We start from the raw sequence: 19,592 nt of genomic DNA, 5'->3' as shown, positions 1-19,592 counted from the left end.
CTCTCTTCATAGCTAGCACCTTCCAAAGCAGAAAACATCATTGTAAATCTTCTCTGCACTCTCTCCAAAGCAACCACATCCTTTTGGTAATGTGGCGACCAGAACTGTGCAGAGTATTCTAAATGCAGCCAAACCAAAGTCTTGTACAATTTTAACATGACCTGCCATTTCTTACTCCCAATACCCTGGCCAATGAAGGCAATTATACCACATGTCTTTTTGACCACTCTATCCACCTGTACAGCCACCTTCAGGGTACAACGGACCTGAACTCCCAGATCCCTCTGCTCATCAACTTTTCCCAAGGATCTTCCGTTTACTATGTAACTCACTCTAGAATTAGACTTCCCAAAATGTATCATCTCACATTTGCCTGGATTGAACTCCATCTGCCACTTCCCCACCCAACTCTCCAGTCTATCTATATTCTCCTGTATTCTTTGACAGTCCCTTATTCCTTCTGCTGCTCCACCAATCTTCATGTCATCTGCAAACTTACTGATCAGACCAACAATGCCCTCTTCCAGATCATTTATGTACATTACAAACAATAGTGGCCACAGCACTGATCCCTGTGGTACACCACTGGTCACCTTTCTCCATTTTGACAAACTCCCTTCAACTACTTCTGTCTCCTGTTACTCAAGTTCTAGCTAGAACACCCTGCACACCATGTGACTTCACTTTCTATATTAGTTTACCATGGAGAACCTTAACGCCTACCATTGGTAAGTCCATTCTTTTCCAAATATAGATCAATTTTATCCCTCGGTACATTCTCCAGCAACTTTCCCACCACTGATATCAGTCTATCCAACACATCTTCCCTCATGTCAACGTGATCTAGAGTAAATAAACTTCTACTTCTAATCTCAGCATTCATTACTTCCCATTCCTCAGTGAACACTGGTGGAAAGTAATCTTTGAGAATCTCACCAATTTTCTCACGTTCGACACAACCTTCCTTGCTTATCTTTTAGTGGGCCAACCCTTTCTCTGGTTACCCTCTTGCTTCTTACATAAGAATAAAAGGCTTGGGATTCTCCTTAATTCTGCTCGCTAAAATTATTTCATGACCGTTTTTAGCCTGCTTGATTCCTCATTTAGGATTGGTCCTACTCTCCCAATATTCCTCCAAGGCCCGTTTTGTTCTTAGCTGTCTGGACCTTATGTATGCTTCCCTTTTCCTCTTGGCTAATCACACTATTTCTCTTGTCATCCACAGTTCACGAATCTTGCCTTTCCTATCCTTTGTTTTCAAAGGAATATACCTATGCTGCACCATCTTCAATCTACCTTTGAAAGCCTCCCATATATCAAATGTGAACTTTCTTTCAAATAGCTGTATCCAATCTACAATTCCCAGCTCCTGCCTAATTTTGATATAATTGGCCTTGGCCCAATTTAGTACTTACCCCTCAGGGCCACTCTCATCTTTGCCTACAAGTATTCTAAAACTTACAGAATTGTGGCCACTATTCACAAAGAAATTCCCCCAGTGCAACTTGTACCACCTGGCCTGGCTCATCCCCCAACATCAGGTCCAATATAGCTGCTTCCCCTGGTTGGACTATTGACATAATGCTCGAGAAGACTTTCCTGGATGCTCCTTACAAATTCTGCTCCATCCAGACCTCTGACACTAAGTGTATGCCAGTTAATGTTGGGAAAATTAAAATCTCCTATCACCACCACCCTGTTGCCTCTACATCTTTCCATAATCTGTTTATCTAGCTGTTCTACCTCACGCTCACTGTTGGGAGGCCTGTAATACAGCCCCAATGTAGCTGCACCTTTCTTATTTCTCAGCCTCACCCATAATGCCTTGCTGCTCAAGCCCTCTATAAAAGTGTCCTCCTTTAGCACAGCCATGATATCATCCCTGACCAGCAATGCAACTCTTCCCCCTCCCTTTACTCCCCTCCCTGTCCTGTCTGAAGCACCAATTATGCTCTTCCTTCAACTAAGTCTCTGTGATTGCAATAATGTCATACTCCCAGACGCCAATCCAATCCCTAAATTCATCTGCCCTACCCACTATACTCCTTGCATTAAAATATATGCACTTCAGGCCACCAGTTCTTTTGCTTTCATCTGCTCTCTGCCTACTTTTCCTCTTGGTAAAGCTAATTTCGTGATCCTTACAGTCTTAGCTTCCATCTCACTGTCTAGTAGCCTTTTCTTCTGGTTCCCAGCCCCCTGCCAAATTAGTCATCTACAAACTTATTAACTATACCTTGTATGTTCACATTCAAATAATTTACATAACTGACAAAAAGCAGTGGACTCAGCACCCTTGTGGCACTTCACTGATCACAGACCTAGGTCTGAAAAGCAACCCTCCACCACCACCCTATCTTCTAGCTTTGAGCCAATTCTAATAGCTAATTCTCCCTCCAATACATCTGATCTAACTTAGGGATGGCGCGGTGGCTCAGTAGTTAGCACTGCTGCCACATAGCGTCAGAGACCTGGGTTCGATTCCAACCTCAGGCGACTGCCTGTGTGGAGTCTGCACATTCTCAGTGTCTGCGTAGGTTTCGTCTGGGTGCTCCAGTTTCCCCCCACAGTCCAAAGATGTGCAGGTTAGGTCAACTGGTCATGCTAAATTGCCCATTGGGATGTGTAGGTTAGTTGCACTAGTTAGGGGCAAATATAGGATAGGGGAATGTGTCTGGGTGGGTTACTCTTCAGAGAGTCAGTGTGGACTTGTTGGGCTGAAGGCCTGTTTCCACACTGTAGGGATTCTAATTCTATTTCATAATCAGTCGACCATGGGGAACCTTGTTGAACATCTTCCTGAAGTCCATGTCTATCACGTCCACCACTCTGCCCTTATCAATCCTCTTTGTTACTTCTTCAAAAAGCTCAATCAAGTCAGTGAGACTGATTTTCCACACAATGCCACCAGTCTTTGCCTTTCCAAAAACATGTCAATCATGTCCCCCAAGATTCCCTCCAAAAACTTGCCCACCACCAATGCCAGGCTCACCTGGCTTTTCCTTGGCACCTTTCTTAAACAGTGGCACCATGTTAGCCAACCTCCAGTCTTCAGGCACTTCATCTGTCATAATCAATGATACAAATATTGCAGCAAGGGGCCCAGCAATCACTTCCCTAGCTTCCCCTAGTTCTAGGGTACACCTGATCCGGTCCTGGGGATTTATCCACCTTTAAGCATTCTGACACATACAGTACCACCTCCTCTGTTATAGGGACAGTTTTCAAGATGTCTCCATCTATTTCCTCACATTCTATATCTCCTGTGCTCTTCTCCACAGTAAACACTGATGCAAAATATTTGTTTAGTATCTCCATCTCCTGCAGTTCCACACGTCAGCTGCCTCGCTGGTCTTCAACAGGCCCTATTCTCTCCAGAGTTAGCCTTTTGACCTTAATGTATCATAAAATAGTTTTGGATTCTCCTTAACCCTACTTAGGTCCCCTTTGTAACCTCCTGATTTCCCTCTTAAGTATACGCCTACTGTCTTTATATTCTAAAGATTCACTCCATCTCTGCCATCTATACTTGATATATGCTTTCTTTTTCTTGATCAAAACCTCAACTTTCTCTAGTTATCCAGTGTTCCCTGCACCAACCAGTCTTGCCTTTCACCATAACAGAACATACTGTCTCTAGACTCTTGTTATCTCATTTTTGAAAGCTTTCCTTTACCAGCTGCCCCTTTACCTTCAAAATTCCTCCCCCAATCAACTGTTGAAAGTATTTGCCTAATACAGTCAAAATTGACCTTCCTCTAATTTAGAAATTCAACTTTTAGATCTTATCTATCCTTTTCCATCACTATTTTAAAAACTTATATAGAATTATGGTTAATGGACCTGAAGTGCTCTCCCACTGACACTTCAGTCACTTGCCCTGCCTTATTTCCCAAGAATAGGTCAAGTTTTGCACCCTCTCTCGTAGGTACATCCACATACTGAATCAGAAAATGTTCCTGTACAGACTTAAATTCCTCTCCACCTAAACACTTAACACAATAGCAGTCCCAGTCTGTCTGGAAAGTTAAAATCCCCTACCATAACCACTCTATTATTCTGATAGGTAACTGATCTCTCCTTCCAAATTTGTTTCTCAATTTCCTGCTGACTACAGGGGAGGGGGCGGGAGACAAATGGAGGGTACAACCTAGTCGGTCAATGGGAGGAATGAATCTGGCTGATGGCAAGGAGCAGTAGAAGGGAGGGGGGAGGATCTGGGAAGAGAGTCAGGGATGGGGAGGGAGGGTATTTAAAATTTGAAGAACAATTTATCTGCCACCTGGGCAGCCTACAGCCCAAAGGACTCAACATTGAGTTCTCCAAATTCAATAAATTCCCTCCTAATCCCCCTACTCCCTTCCCAGCCTCTCCTCCCTCCCTTCCACTACTCCCTGCCACCAACTAGATTCATTCCTCCCATTGACCAACCAAGTCATACCCTCTACCTGTCTTCACCTATACCCACTTCACCACCCTGCCCCCACTTCCCCCTTTATCTGCAGCTCCCTGCACATCCACCCCCAGTCCTGAAGAAGGGTTACACCTGACACATCAACTTCTGCATCTTATGATGCTGCCTGGCTTGCTGTGTTCTTCCAGCTTCCTGCCTGTCTACTTCCAGTGCTGTGAAGCAGAAGAACCCGAATAGGAGGGCAAACCGGGAACTGCAGAAGTGGTAGGCAGAAATTCAGGTGACATCATATTTGCAGAGGAAAGGCAGGTTCTCAATGATATGGTGGTTTGTCAGAACAGAGTTGTTTGGGGGGAAACAAGTATAATGACTGGATTTCAAAGATTGTGGAGAGGGGTAGACAGTATTTGAGAAAGAATAATTTACAAAATCATCCAGGACTGAGGCTATGAGACAACTGGAATGGGACCAAGTTAGCAGATGAAGTGTTCATGGCTGAGAGGAGAGAGAAACTAAAGGATAAGGGAAAAACATATCAGACCATAAGATGTAGGAGCAGAATTAGGTAATTCAGCCTGAGTGTGCTCTGCCAATCAACAAGACCACGGCTAATAATCCTTGACTCCACTTTCCTCTACAACCCTCAATTGCCTTATTGATCAAAATCTATCTTCACCACAAATGTACTTAATGACTCTTTATTCTGAAATTACATCTTCTGGTCCTAGACTCTCCTATGAGGGAAACAAGCATTCCTCATGAAGGGCTTATGCCTGAAACGCTGACTCTCCTGCTCCTTGCATGATGCCTGACCTGCTGGGCTTTTCCAGCGCCACGCTTTTTGCCCCAAGAATATTGCGTTTTAATAAAGTCACTTTCATTCTTATAGATTCTTATAAATTCCAAAGAGTACAGGTCCAAACTACTCAATCTTTCTTCAGAAGGCAGACTCTTCATACATGGCATCAGCCAAGAGAACCTTTACTGGATTATCTTCAATGCCAGCATATTTATCCTTAGATAAAGGATTCCAAAACTGTTCTCAGTATTCCAGCTGTGGGCTTAGTCCCTTGTATGATTTTGCAAAACTTCCCTAATTTTACACTCCATTCCTTTTGAAATAAATGCCAGCATTCCATTTGCCTCCACGATACTCACTCACCTGGGTGCTAGCCTTTTGAAATTCATGCACAAGGACTCCAAATCTCACTGTTCTGTAACATTAAGAATGAACAACACTGAACAGGTCCTTTGGAGTATCAAGACTAATGTTAACACATGAGGTCTTTCTGAACTTAAAAGCCTTTTTCCTGTATGCCATTTGCCTCCCTCTATTCTCTGTCTATTCATTTATCTGTCAAGATGCCTCTTCAACATTGCTATTGCATCCACCTCCACCACCTCGTTTGAGATGCATTCCAGGCACTTAGTACCTTTTGTGTAAAAAACAAACTTACTTCTCACTTCCTTTAAACTTACCCCTGTTTACCATAAAACTGTCTCTCCGGTTATTGACATGTTTATCCTGGGGGGTGGAAGAAAACAAAAGAAAAAGACTCCAACTATCTATCAATGTTTCACATAATTTTGTAAATTTCTATGAGGTTGCCCCTGTCTTCAACATTTAAGTGAAAGCAAATCTCTCCTTGCAGTTAATACCCTCCAAGCCTAGCAGCATACTGTTACGCTGCACCCGCTCCAAAACCTCCAATTCTTTCTATAGCATGGCAACCAGAATTGTACACAATATTCCAAATGTGGCCTAACCAAATTCTGGACAGCTGCAACACAATTTGCCAATTTTGTACTTTATGCCCTGACCAATGAAGGCAAGCATGCCATATGCCTTCTTAACCACCTAATCCACTTGCATTATCACTTTCAGGGAATTGGGGACCTGTACACCTAGATACCTCTGTACATGGATGTTCAAGTTGTACAACATTTGAGATTTTGGAGAAGATTTGTTGATCAGGTTGCCTGTTTGCTCTTTGAGCTGGTGGCTAATGTTTTCAGATATTTTGCCACCATGCTAGCTAACATCACCAGTGAGCCTCCGGTGAGGCGTTGGTGTTCTGTTCCACTTGCTATGTGTGTGTCTTGGTCTGTTGGGGTGACTGATATAATTTCTGATTCAGTTTGAGAGGTTGGTAATTGGGGTCTGAATCTGTGTTTGTTAATGGAATTCTGGTTTGAATGCCAGGCCTCTAGGAATTCCCACGCATGGATGCAATGTCTCAGTCAAATTAGTGTACTTCTGTGATTGTACATGGATACCAGTGACAGTTGGTCATGTTCCCTGGTGGCTTGTTTCCTGCCAGTTTGTCCAATGTAATGACTTTTGCAGTCCTTGGAGGGTATGGTGTATGTTACGTCCGTTCTGCTGCCTGTAGTACAGGGTCCTATAAATTCGTCAGTAACTGTTTTATGTAGTGTGGTAGGTGGTTTGTGGGCTATGATGCTCAGGGGCCAGAATAGGCTGGTGGTCATCTCTGAAATGTCTTTCATGTATGGTAGGATGACTAGAATCTCTGGGGTGTTGGGTCTTCCTGTTTAGGGATTGGTGGACTGCACTATTGGGTAATTGCTGTTCTTAAACATGTTGTATAGGTGTTTCGCCTCTGCTTCTTGTAAATCCAGGATGCTGCAGTGTGTTAGGGCTCATTTAGATAGTGTCCTGATGCAGTTCAGTTTGTGGGTATTGGGAAAATTGCTTATGTAGTTGAGTATCTGGTCAGCGTGTGGCTTTCCTGTAAATGCTGGTCTGCAGTTCTCCATTGGCTTTTACCACTACTGTGACGTCCAAGGGGGAAGAGTTGGCTATTGTTCTCTTCCTCTTTGGTAAACTTCATACTGGTGAGGATGCTGTTTGTGGGTTTCTTTTGGTTTGTCACATTTCGTGATGACAAAGGAGTCATCCGCATAGTGGATGCAAAGCTTATGCTGGATCACGGGAAAGGTTGTTCGTTCTAACTTCTGTATAACTGCTTCTGCTATAAGTCCTGATATTGTTGATCTCATAGGCATCCCGTTGATTTGTTTGTATATCTTGCCATTGAAGATGAAGTCGGTTGAGGGGTACAGGTCCTGTAGTTTGAGGCCACACTGCTAGACAAACCAGAGACACAAACACTTGACAGCACCTCCGATTAGCAAGAACAGGATGCTCAAACTGCTGGACTATGCCTCACAATCCACTTCATCTTCAACAAGATAAACAAGTAAATCAACAGGATGCCTATGGAATCACCAATATCAGGACTTAGAGCAGAAGCGATTATGCAAAAGGTTAGAACAAACAGCCCTTCCCACAATTCAGCCTGAGCTTTGGGTCCACTATGCAAATGACATCTTTGTCATCACGAAACACGACAAACTAGAAGGAAGCCACAAACACAAACAAAGTTCAGCAAAGAGCAAGTGAACAATAACCAACTCCCCATCTTGGGCATCATGGTAGAATGAAAAGCCAATGGAGAACAGCAAACTTAGCATTTATAGTAAAGTCACACACACTGACCAAACAACTATAAAAGCAACCATTCCAACACCCATAAATGGAGCTGCATCAGGACACTATCTAAATGAGCCACAATACAATGCAGCACCCTGGAAATAAAAGCAGAGGAGAAACAGCTGCACAAAGTATTCAGGAACAATGGTTAGCCGATGCCTGCACAACAGACCTAAACAGGAAGACAACACCCCCAGAGACTCTAGTCACCCTGCCATACAAAGACATTTCAGAGATGACCACCAGACTCTTCTGGCCCCTCGGCATAATGCTAGCCCAAAAACCTACCAGCACACTTAGGATTTTAAAGAACCCTGTACTAACAGCCAGCAGAATGAACATAATGTACAAAATACCCTGCAAGGACTGCAGCAAACAGTACATTGGACAAACCGGCAAGAAACTAGCTACCAGGATACATGACCAACTATCACTGGTATCTATACACAGATGAAAGAGGACACCAGTTCAACTGGGTCAATGCTTCCATTGTGGGACAGGCCAAACAAAGATGTGTGGGGGTAATTCATAGATGGAATTCAAACCAAAACTCCATTAACACACAGATTTGGATCCCATTTACCAACCTCTCAAACAGAACCAGAAATGATACCACCACCACAGATCAAGAATCAAATAGCAAGCAGAACAGAACACCAAGCTTCACAGGAGGCTCACTGATGTTACCTAGCATGCTAATGAAATGTCTGAAAACAAACCAACTGTTCAGCAAGCAAACAGACAACCTGATCCGTCCAAGAGAAGGGAGGCGAGAATTGCACGGCGTATTCCAAAAGTGGCCTAACCAATGTCCCGTACAGCCGGAATACGTCCTCCCAATTCCTATACTCAATGAGCTGACCAATAAAGACAAGCATACCAAACACCACCTTCACTATCCTGTCTACCTGAAACTCTACTTTTAGGATCTTACCATTATGTGCATGAGTCAGCCCTGCTTTGCCTTTCCAAAATGCAACACCCCAAAGTTATCCAAATTAAACTCACCTGCCACCCCTCAGCCCATTGACCCATCTGGTCAACATCCTGTTGTAGTCTGAGGTAACCTTCTTCGCTGTCCACTACACCTCCAATTTAGGTGTCATCTGCAAACTTACTAACCATACCTATGTTCACATTCAACTCAATTACATAAATGACAAAAAGCAGTGGATCCAACACCAATCCTTGAGGACACCACTGGTCACAGACCTCCAGTTAAGAAGCAACACCCAACCACCACCCTCTGTCTTCTATCTTCAAGCCAGTTCTGTATCCAAATGGCTAGTTCTCCCTGTATTCCATGTACTCTAACCTTGCTAACCAATTTACCATGCAGAACCTGGTTGAACACCTTACTGAAGTCTACACAGACAAGGTCCACTCTTCTGCCTTCATCTTTGTTACTTCTTCAAAAAAAAACTCAATCAAGATAGCGAGACATGATTTCCCACGCACAAAGCCATGCTGACTATCCCCTTCTAAAAAATACTTTCCCCCTTTTGACCCTGTTTTTCTATGTTCACATATTCTGGTCCCTCTTGTCACACTCTAGGTGTCGTTATCTACCATATCCTCTTGCTTTTAGGTCTATGTTTCCTCTCTCTCTCTCAATCTCTCCCCAACGCTGATTAGTTTAAAAGTTCTCTACTGCCTTATATATTTGATTCACCAGAACACTGGTATCAGTTTAGTTCAAGTGAAGACCATCCCCATCAGAACAGCTCATTCTACACCAATATTAGTACCAGTGCCACATATACTGAAATCCAATTCAACCCACACTATTCTTTGGGCCAAATATTTAACTCATTAACTTTACTTATCCTATGCCTATGGTCAGATAGTAATTCAGACATTGCCACCTTGGTGGTTCTACTTTCGTAAATTAGGATCCAGCTGTTCAATGTCCTTTAGCAAAATCTCCTTTCTAGCCTTAGAGATATTGTTAGGGTTAGTAAGAAGCATGGTCAGTGTGGGGCTGCAGTGAGACAAAAGGTTAAATGAGCCACTGACTAATGTTAGAAATTTGATTCAAAGTAAAATTTCAACTCTTCTGTGCTTTCCAAGTTTGGCTCGTACAGTTGTCAAATCAAGTAAATAAAATAGCTTACTTAAAAAGGTAACTGCCTGTTGCTCAATCCAACTATGTTACATCCACTTCTCTCCTTTACCAATTAGCTTGTTACCTCAAAATTATTTCTCATATGTATATTCAGAGAGCATATTTCAAGTCCTAAACTTTCCAAAAATGTTTTAGAGTCAATAAAGTACTTAAAACTTATCACTGTTGTAATGTAGCAAACTTAGATAACGTGTGTTAGAGATAATAGTTGAGGAGCACACCCTGAACCCAGAACCATTTGACTCAGAAGCATTTGACTCAGAAGCAAGAGTGCTGCCAATGAATCACACTGACCATACAAAGAAGCAATTTAATAAGGGGACAAGTCAACCTTTGTTTTCACGCATCTCCTAGTAGCCTCAGTCAAGAGTAGCAGAGATAAAACTCTTGACACAGGTCTACTGCTTAATCTCTCAAGAAAGGAAAGATGCACTTTGCTGGGAAAATGGAGAAAAGGAGAAGAAAAATAAAGAGTTCCTCACTGTACATTTTATACAAGCAGCCTGCAAACATACATACCTATTCTACTCCTGTTATTAACTTAATTGACACGCAAGGTAGACATTCTTGCCTCGTATCCAGACAGTCTTCCTGACCTGAGTTCAGCTGAGATCTCCTGACTGCTGTAATGATTGTCACTAAAACAGTAGTTGTGGGTTGGTCGCAAATTTAGGTAGTTTTCTAAATCAAAATTAAATAGGAAATGGAAGATAAGAACTAACTATTACATTCCATATGAAGTCACTAATTGTCAGAAGTTTTAAATAAACTTTAATATCCAGTTTAAATTGAAGAAAATTGCATAATAGAAAATAGTAACAAAATCTTACAGTTTCATCTATTTAAAACCCATCAGAAAAGTCATCCACAAATGTTGCAACCTTAACAAGTTTTAAGATTTATGTCGGCTACAGTCAAATATTACACAATTTGCTGATACATTCTTATTGCAAAGTTTATCATAACAAATTGCAGTTATTTTCAAAATGTCATCCTTGCGTTCAAATCAAATGGTGAGAAGTGTGACATCAGGTCTCATGATCGAGTCAGATTACTCTGGTTTTGACAAAATACTTTAAAAAATGAATCACATTTTTAGGATGCAATCTTATTGGGACCACAGCATTTACTGCACATTCCTTGATGCCCGAAGATGGCAGTGGTGGCAGCAGCAAGACTGCCTTTTTAAACCATTTCAATACAACGAAGTACTATTTGCTTCAACATTTCCATTTGGTTGACTCAACAGTTAAGTCACAGACAGACCAGACCCAGATAGGTTTCCTCCTTTATAGGAAAATTAGTGAACCAGTTGAGTTCTTGTGAAACAGTTTCAATATCATAATGCAGATCGGGAAAAAATAAATAGGCTTTCTTTCCAGAAGGATATTTATAAAATGTTTAATGCTAAAATTACAATGACAACCAATCTTCCAAGTTATGGGATTTTGCTATTATAAAATAGTTAAAAACATCGAATTTAACAATATGAGTGCTTAGGTGACAAAGTCTGATATTTACTGTAATAAAGTCAGTACGAGGAAAACCTGAGATTTTTAATATAGGAATATCTTAAGAGCTTAGTTTTACAGCAGGGAAGAAACAACTCCTAAGAACGCATTGGACAGTTCGTCAAAAATGTGGTAATGTTCAATGTTAGTTAGAAAGATTGGCAAAGTTTAGGTTTTTGGAGAAGAGTGTAGCCTAAGAAGTAATTCTAAAGTTACATCTAGCATCAGGGAGTTTACAGAATTATTACAAACAATATTCATTTATGGAATGTAGGCATCACTGGTTAGACCAGCATTTGTTACCCATTCTTAATTGCCCAGAGGACTGTTAAGAGTCAGCCACATTGTTGTGGGTCTGCAATCACTTGTAGGCCAGGAATGAATAGCAGATTTCCTTCCCTGGAAAGGACATTCGTGTCATGATATTATGACAATCAACATGGTCACCATTAGACTACCTTTTTTACTCCATTCAAATTTACCTTCTGCCATGGTGGAATTCAGAACGCTAGCCTACGGTTCTGGATTAGATGTTCAATGACATTACCACTACAACACCAATATTTAATGCAGGTACTGCTTATAGCTTTGATTCATTTTAAAAAAAGATTGCTAGCTTTAATCTCAGACTTAGTGTCAGAAGAGCAACGGTCAGGTTCCTTGGAGAAAATCCTCATCTGAAAAATACTTTCTTTTTACAGAATGTTCAAAGCAAATGCAGCAGCCAATTGGGTCAGCTATTCCCTATTTGTTGCAAGAGCATATCAACTCGTTTCACTTCCTTCTCTTTTCCTCAACTTGGCAATTTTTAAAATATTCAGATAACTACCCAATTCCCTTGTGAAAGTCACAATTGAATCCACCCCACCATACTCGTGCAATCTGTTCTAGATACTTGATGCATTAAAAAAAGTTCTTCATATTGCCTTTGGCTCTTTTTACTGTCACCATTGATTTGGTCTCTCTTAGCACCTGACACTTCCAATAATGGGAACACTTTCAATTTAGTCTCTCCAGTTTCTCATATTTTAAAAGTCTCTATCAAATCTTAACTTTCTTTTCATAAAACAGCCCAAATCTATTGATCTACTGTTCATAGCTCCTTGAAAGTGGAGTTGCAGGTAGATAGGACAGTGAAGGTGTTTGGTATACTTGCCTTTATTGGTCAGAGCACTGAGTATAGGATCTGGGAAGTTGTGTTGCAGCTGTACAGGGCATTGGTTAGGCAACATCTGGAATATTGTACGCAACTCTGGTCTCCCTCCTGTAGGAAGGATGTTGTGAAATTTGAAAGGGTTCAGAAAAGATTTACAAGGATGCTGCCAAGGTTAGAGGGTTGGAGCAATAAGGTGAGACTGAATAGGCTGGGGCTGTTTTCCTTGGAGTCGAGAATGGGGTGCTGAAAAAGTACAGGTCAGGCAGCATCCGAGGAGCAGGAGAACAGATGCCGTGGGCAAGAGCCCTTCATCAGGAATGCTTTCTTTGGAGAAGAGGAGGCTGAGGGATGACCTTACAGAAGTTTATCAAGTGAGGAGCGTGCATAGGGTAAATAAGCAAGGTCTTTTCCATGGAGTGGGGGCATCCAAAACTAGAAGACATAGGGGTAAGGTGAAGAGGGAAAGATTTAAAAAGGAACCGGAGGGGCAACTTTTTTCCCACATAGAGGCATGTGGTGCGTTATGGAATGAGCTGCCCGAGGAAGTGGAGGAGGCTGAGACACTTAAAACAAGGCATCTGAATGGGTATATCAATAGAAAGGGTTTAAGAGGGATATGGACCAAGTGCTGGCAAATGGGACTAGGTTAATTTACGATATCTGGTCGGCATGGACGAATTGGACCAAAGAGTCTGTTTCTGTGCTGTACATCTCTATGACTGACTCAGAGTCCCTCGTCTGTGGAAACAGAATCTTTTCTGCCTTTTGTCTAAGGCTTTTGCATTGTTCCCAATGTGTGGAAGCTATAATTGGACAGCATACTCGAGATGAGGCTGTTTCATAAAGGTTTACCATCACTTTCTCATGGTAGTTTATGCCTTTTATTATAAATTTTAGTACCACATACACCTTATTAATCACTTTCTCAGATATGTCCATGTCACCTTCAACAGTTTTCACAGAAATACCCATTGGTCACTCTGCACCAGCTCTTAACAATTGTATTGTTAAATTAGTTTGTATTGCTGCTCCTCAAATCTTCCTACTAATATGCTTTACTTCACACTATTAAATAGTATCAGTTTTATGGCTGCCCACTCCACCAACCTATCCATGCCCTTTTTCAAGTTGATTACTCTCCCTCTCAGAGAGTTCACAACTTGCAAGTCTTGTGCCCAACTAGAATACAGACCCATTTGACTTAGAAGCAAGAGTGCTGTGAGCTACAACTGACAATACAAAGAAGCAATTTAATTAGAGGACAAGTCAACCTTCATTTTCACTCATCTCCTAGCAGGCCAAGTCAGAGTTGCAGAGGTAAAAATACTGACACGTCCTCTGTTTAACTGCTCAAGGAAGGAATAATGCAGAGTATCCTGGAAGTGGAAAAAAAAATGGAGAAAATGAGGATAAAAGAGAGCTTCTCTCAGTGTACATTTTATATAACCAACCTGCAAACATACATACTTATGTTAGTCCTATTATTTATAATTGATGCTCAGAGTTCAAGCAAATTTCAAAATTGTGCGCTTTATACCAAAATCACACTACCTTTTATTAAAAAAAAGTCTGAACTGATGGCCAGACTTCCCTGACCTCTAATTCAGGACAGCCCATAAACCGACAGCCATACACAGGCAACAACTCGCCAGAACAAAAAACCCTAAACCAATCACGTGCAAGCCTAACATAATTTACAGGATACCATGCAGAAACTGCACAAAACAGTATATAGAGCAAACAAGCAGACAACTAGCAATCTGCATCCACAAATACCAACTAGCCATTAAACCCCAGGCCAGCTGTCCTTAGTAGCTATACACACATGACAAGGACTACAGATTCGCCTGGGACAACACAATGATCATAGGACAACCTAAACATAGGACAGCCACAGAATTTCTAGAAGCATGGCACTCAGCCACAGACTCCATCAACAAGCACACAGACCCAATATGCTGCCAACTACAATGAATAACTGGAACTAGCAACCAAAAGCGGCAGAAAATGAACTAATAAAATTCCAGAAGACACAAGCGCTTTAGGGCGGCACGGTGGCACAGTGGTTAGCACTGCTGCCTCACAGCACCAGAGACCCGGGTTCAATTCCCGACTCAGGCGACTGACTGTGTGGAGTTTGCACGTTCTCCCCGTGTCTGCGTGGGTTTCCTCCGGGTGCTCCGGTTTCCTCCCACAGTCCAAAGATGTGCAGGTCAGGTGAATTGGCCATGCTAAATTGCCCGTAGTGTTAGGTAAGGGGTAAATGTAGGGGCATGGGTGGGTTGCGCTTCGGCGGGTCAGTGTGGACTTGTTGGGCCGAAGGGCCTGTTTCCACACTGTAAGTAATCTAAAAAATGTCACCTAGACAGGGGACGAAACGTCTACAAATAAACTTCCCAGCTTGGCAAACATACCCACAATCACGATAGACTTTGACTGACAATGACCAAGGAGAGCATTACTGAATGAATGGAAGGTTCTGCATTCAACCAAAATGAGGAGAATAAATTCAGTATTTGAGCACAACAATCAGAGCTGGACACTCCATTGTAGTACTGAAGGAGCACTGCACTGACAAGGGACAGATTATAAAGACCTGAATGGCATGGGCTAGCGCAAGTAATTGATGGGCCTAGCCAGACTCCTTGTGTGAGCCTCTTTCAAGAGTCAGCAGCAGCTCATTGCATCATTGAACCTGATTCCTAATGAAGGGCTTTTGCTCGAAACATCGATTTTGCTGCTTCTTGGATGCTGCCTGAACTGCTGTGTTCTTCCAGCACCACTAATCCAGAATTTGACATAACTCTGCCAAGCCCTGTTTTAAAAGTTCTTCCAGAAAGTTTATACTACACTGTGCTTGATAAAATTTGGTCGTTGTTCACAGAAGCTAGCACATTGCAGCTGCATCAAGTGTGCAAGAATCTTAAGGAAAAAAACAACAGAACATAAACCTAACAATGTCATACCAATTCACTTTCGGTATGCTTTTGCGCTCTAACACTGCACCTTGGTGTGCAATGACTACTATATATTATTGTAATGCTGAAGCACTCAGGGACACACATCCAGCTCATGGACTAGGCCAGGCTACATCTCTAGGCTGCTCACTGACTCTCATTGTAGTCACTCACTCTTAGCCTACCTGGATTCTCACAGCATCCCGGCTTTGCCTGGCCCTTCACCTAGAGATTCCAGCTTCATGGTACTGCTGCATTACAATGCTATTTAGCACAGATAAAGCCAGGAAGCTTGCCACATTATCAACATTCCTCAGCCAAGTCAAGGATAGCCTCAAATATCAGTCCAAGGTCTTAGATTTGGTCAGTTGCTCAGGGTAGTGAAAAAGAGAGGATCCTCTCATTAGGGGTTAGAAGCCAAATGTCAGGCATTACCCTGGATTCTTTCAATTCTATGGTGGACTGAAATAGGGAGGCATTAAGGGAAATTACGCTGGATAGCACAGCTGTTAGTATTAGTGTAGGTGGAAAGGTATCCTGAGCAAGTGAGTAGGCAGCGCAGACAGCATGCAGGATCAATGTTGTTGGGATTCTAATAGATATAGCAGTGAGGGAAGAGATTGCAATAATATTTGAAAGGAGGTGCAATAGAGCTGCTTCTTGTGTCAGAACTATTATTTTCCTTTAAGAGAATGCCAGAAATACAAAGACCCGGTCGTTATCACATGGGAACCTGCCATGTTCAAATAGCTGCTGCTCACTTCAAAAGTATCTAATGCACTGATTTCCAACAACTGTCTGAAATGCTACTGAAAATGTAAGACTTCCTATCTTTTGAAATTAAACAGTTTAAAAGCTTATTTAAGGAAGATATACACGATAGAAGAACAATGGGAGCATGGTGGCTCAGTGGTTAACACTGCAGCCTCACAGTGCCAGGAACCTGGGTCCAATTCCCACCTCGGACGACTGTTTGTGTCAAGTTTGCACATACTCCCAGTGTCTGGGAGGGCTTCCTCCGTGTGCTCTGGTCTCCTCCCACAATCTAAAGATGTGCAGGTCAGGTGAATTGGCCATGCTAAGTTGCCCATGGTGTTAGGTGCATTAATAAATGTAGGGTGGGGAAGTGGTTCGTGGTGGGTTGCTCTTTGGAGGGTCGGGCTGAAGGGCCGGTTTCCATACTGTAGAGAATCTAATGCATGGAACTGGGGTGTAAAGTTAACTAGAACATTAAAAAGCATTGAGTGGGTGCTGTCAACACTTCATCTTACAAAACCAAAAGGTGATGTAGAAGGTTGCAGTTGTAATAGCTCTTTGAAAGAGCTTACCACACAGCTATAATTGCCAGTTCTTAACATCCATGAAATTTTGTTTCACTTTTAGCTAAGAATTTATTTCCATCTATTGTTATGGAATTTATGTAACATGATGTTATCAAGTTTTATTTCTTTGTACAAAGATCTGGTGGCTTGACATCAATTTGTATTAAATTGACAAACAAAGAGACCTTGGAGTGCAGGTTCATAGCTCCTTGGAAGTGGAGTCGCAGGTAGATAGGATCATGAAGGCGGCGTTTGGTATGCTTTCCTTTAATCGGTCAGAGTACTGAGTACAGGAGTTGGGAGGTCATGTTGTGGTTGTCCAGGACATTGGTTAGGCCACTGTTAGAATATTGCATGCAATTCTGGTCTCCTTCCTATCGGAAAGATGTTGTGAAACTTGAAAGGGTTCAGAAAAGATTTACAAGGATGTTGCCAGGGTTGGAGGATCTGAGCTACAGGGAGAGGTTGAACAGGCTGGGGCTGTTTTCCCTGGAGCGTCGGAGGCTGAGGGGTGACCTTATAGAGGTTTACAAAATTATGAGGGGCATGGATAGAATAAATAGACAAAGTCTTTTCCCTGGGGTCGGGGAGTCCAGAACTAGAGGGTATAGGTTTAGGGTGAGAGGGGAAAGATATAAAAGAGACCTAAGGGGCAACTTTTTCACACAGAGGGTGGTGTGTACACAGAATGAGCTGCCAGAGGAAGTGTTGGCTGGTACAATTGCGGCATTTAAGAGGCATTTGGATGGGAATATGAATAGGAAGGGTTGGGATATCTGATCGGCATGGACGGGTTGGACCGAACGGTCTATTTCCATGCTGTAATCTCTATGACATTTCACACAGGATGCAAGCTCCCTCCTTGACCATTTTTGCTTGTCTCTTGATTATTAACAAAGTTTCCCAAATAATGGAAAGCAAATTGACTAGACATTTCTTTTCAAATAAAAAAATGGCAGCAAAATTAGATGTTTTAAAAAAAAAGACATGCAAAAGCAAGTACTGAGAATGCTGGAGAAACTCAACAGCTGATATCTGTGGAGAATGCAACAGTTAATGTTTTCAGGCCTGACATAACCCTTCATCAAGTCACCTTTAAATTAACTGTCCTCTAACTAACTGTTTAACAAGTTGACAGGAAGAGCAGGAATGCAAACGGTAATGGGAACAATAGTTACAACCTCAGGATATGCCAAACAATAGGTTATGCACAATATCACTTCAAAGAAGTGACGGTAAATGTCTAGTCAGATGACCAAATGATACGTGAAATAGGTAGGCTTTACAGTGTCTTAAGGGGAGAAAAGGGAAGTATAGAATCTGAAAAATATAGGGACGTAACAGAAGTTAGGACTGAGACAACTGAGTGTGACAACCAGTGATGAAGCAAATAAAATCAGGTTTGCAGAAAAAAAACAGATTTAAAGGAGTGCATTTATCTTGGAGGATTTGTAGGAGCAGGAGGAGATTAGAGATAGAAAGGAACAAGACCACGGATCATTCTTAAAATTAAGATATTGCTTGACTGAAAGGCAGTTAACAACCAACTATGTATGAGGTGCAATCACGACTGTAATGGAATGCTATATTTTAAAAATGGCATGCAAATCCAAATTGCTGGTGCTATCACATAGAAAACTCAGTCAATGTATACACACAAGTCTCCTACAACAGCAACATGAACATATAATTTGTTTCAGTGATGTTGATTCAGGGAGAAGTCTACTGTTCTCCTTCAAAATAATACCTTGGGAACTTTTAATGTTCCACCTGAAGAGGCATGTGTGTAACCTGAAAAACAGCATAGTGCAGCACTCAGTCTGTTCTGCACTAGAGCGTCAGCCTATTTTATGCTCTAGTCCATGAAACAGACAACCAGCTATACCAAAATATTAATAAAGCAAAGCAACAAAAATATACATCACTAGGAACCCACATCAGGTCTGTCATCAACTGTGAAATTAAGACAATGTTTTTTTTACCAGTCTCTGCTCACTTACCAAGCACCAATAGTAATTGTCTCTTCAGGTTTAAGATAAAAATTCCATGTGTGGTTCAACCCTTGGTCCTGTGGCCTCTTCAAGTCAATGAAATATGGTAGCCGCACTACAAAAGAAAGGGGTCAATAAAAATTTGAGCTTTCAAATGATTAAGACTACAAACCAATTACATAGAATAAATTCAAATCTATAATAATTTGTTTTTAATCGTAAACAGCAATTCCATCAAATTCTTGACCAAGGCACTTTGTGCAGAAAATAGCCAATTAATTTATTGATAAATCATTTTTTCCTCAAAAGATATAGGAAATGCTAATTTGTACACACTAATATTTAAATATAAAAACCACTCCATTAAAAATTTATAGTAATAAAGATATCAATATTTTGGCCTCTAAAACTTAAAGATGTTTTGTTCTGTTCATAAAGTTGTTTGCAGTTAACTTGGAAAGACATTTGCTGGGAAACAAAAACAGCATTTTCATTATCTGAAAGCCTCCGTAAGCCTGCAGCTTGGAACCCCGTTAAACCATTCCCTAAATTATAATCATTTTCAGTACTATTTTGTTCGCTTACATGCTGTTGGGGGTCCT

General features: G+C 41.6%; 1 protein-coding gene across 1 annotated transcript in view; it reads right to left on the bottom strand.

Moving 5' to 3' along the window:
* abhd12 (abhydrolase domain containing 12, lysophospholipase) overlaps positions 1-19,592 on the bottom strand; it is a 151,974-nt gene that overhangs the window by 107,048 nt on the left and 25,334 nt on the right. Inside the window, exon 4 of the mRNA XM_060831719.1 lies at positions 19,000-19,105. Within this exon, the coding sequence (XP_060687702.1) occupies positions 19,000-19,105 (106 nt within the window). The remainder of the gene's footprint in view (positions 1-18,999; positions 19,106-19,592) is intronic.

The sequence above is a fragment of the Hemiscyllium ocellatum genome, chromosome 10 (assembly GCF_020745735.1).
Source record: "Hemiscyllium ocellatum isolate sHemOce1 chromosome 10, sHemOce1.pat.X.cur, whole genome shotgun sequence".
In the NCBI taxonomy this organism is placed as follows: Eukaryota; Metazoa; Chordata; class Chondrichthyes; order Orectolobiformes; family Hemiscylliidae; genus Hemiscyllium; species Hemiscyllium ocellatum.
The sequence above is the reverse complement of the archived record's forward strand: the minus strand, read 5'-3'. Positions and strand labels throughout refer to the sequence as shown.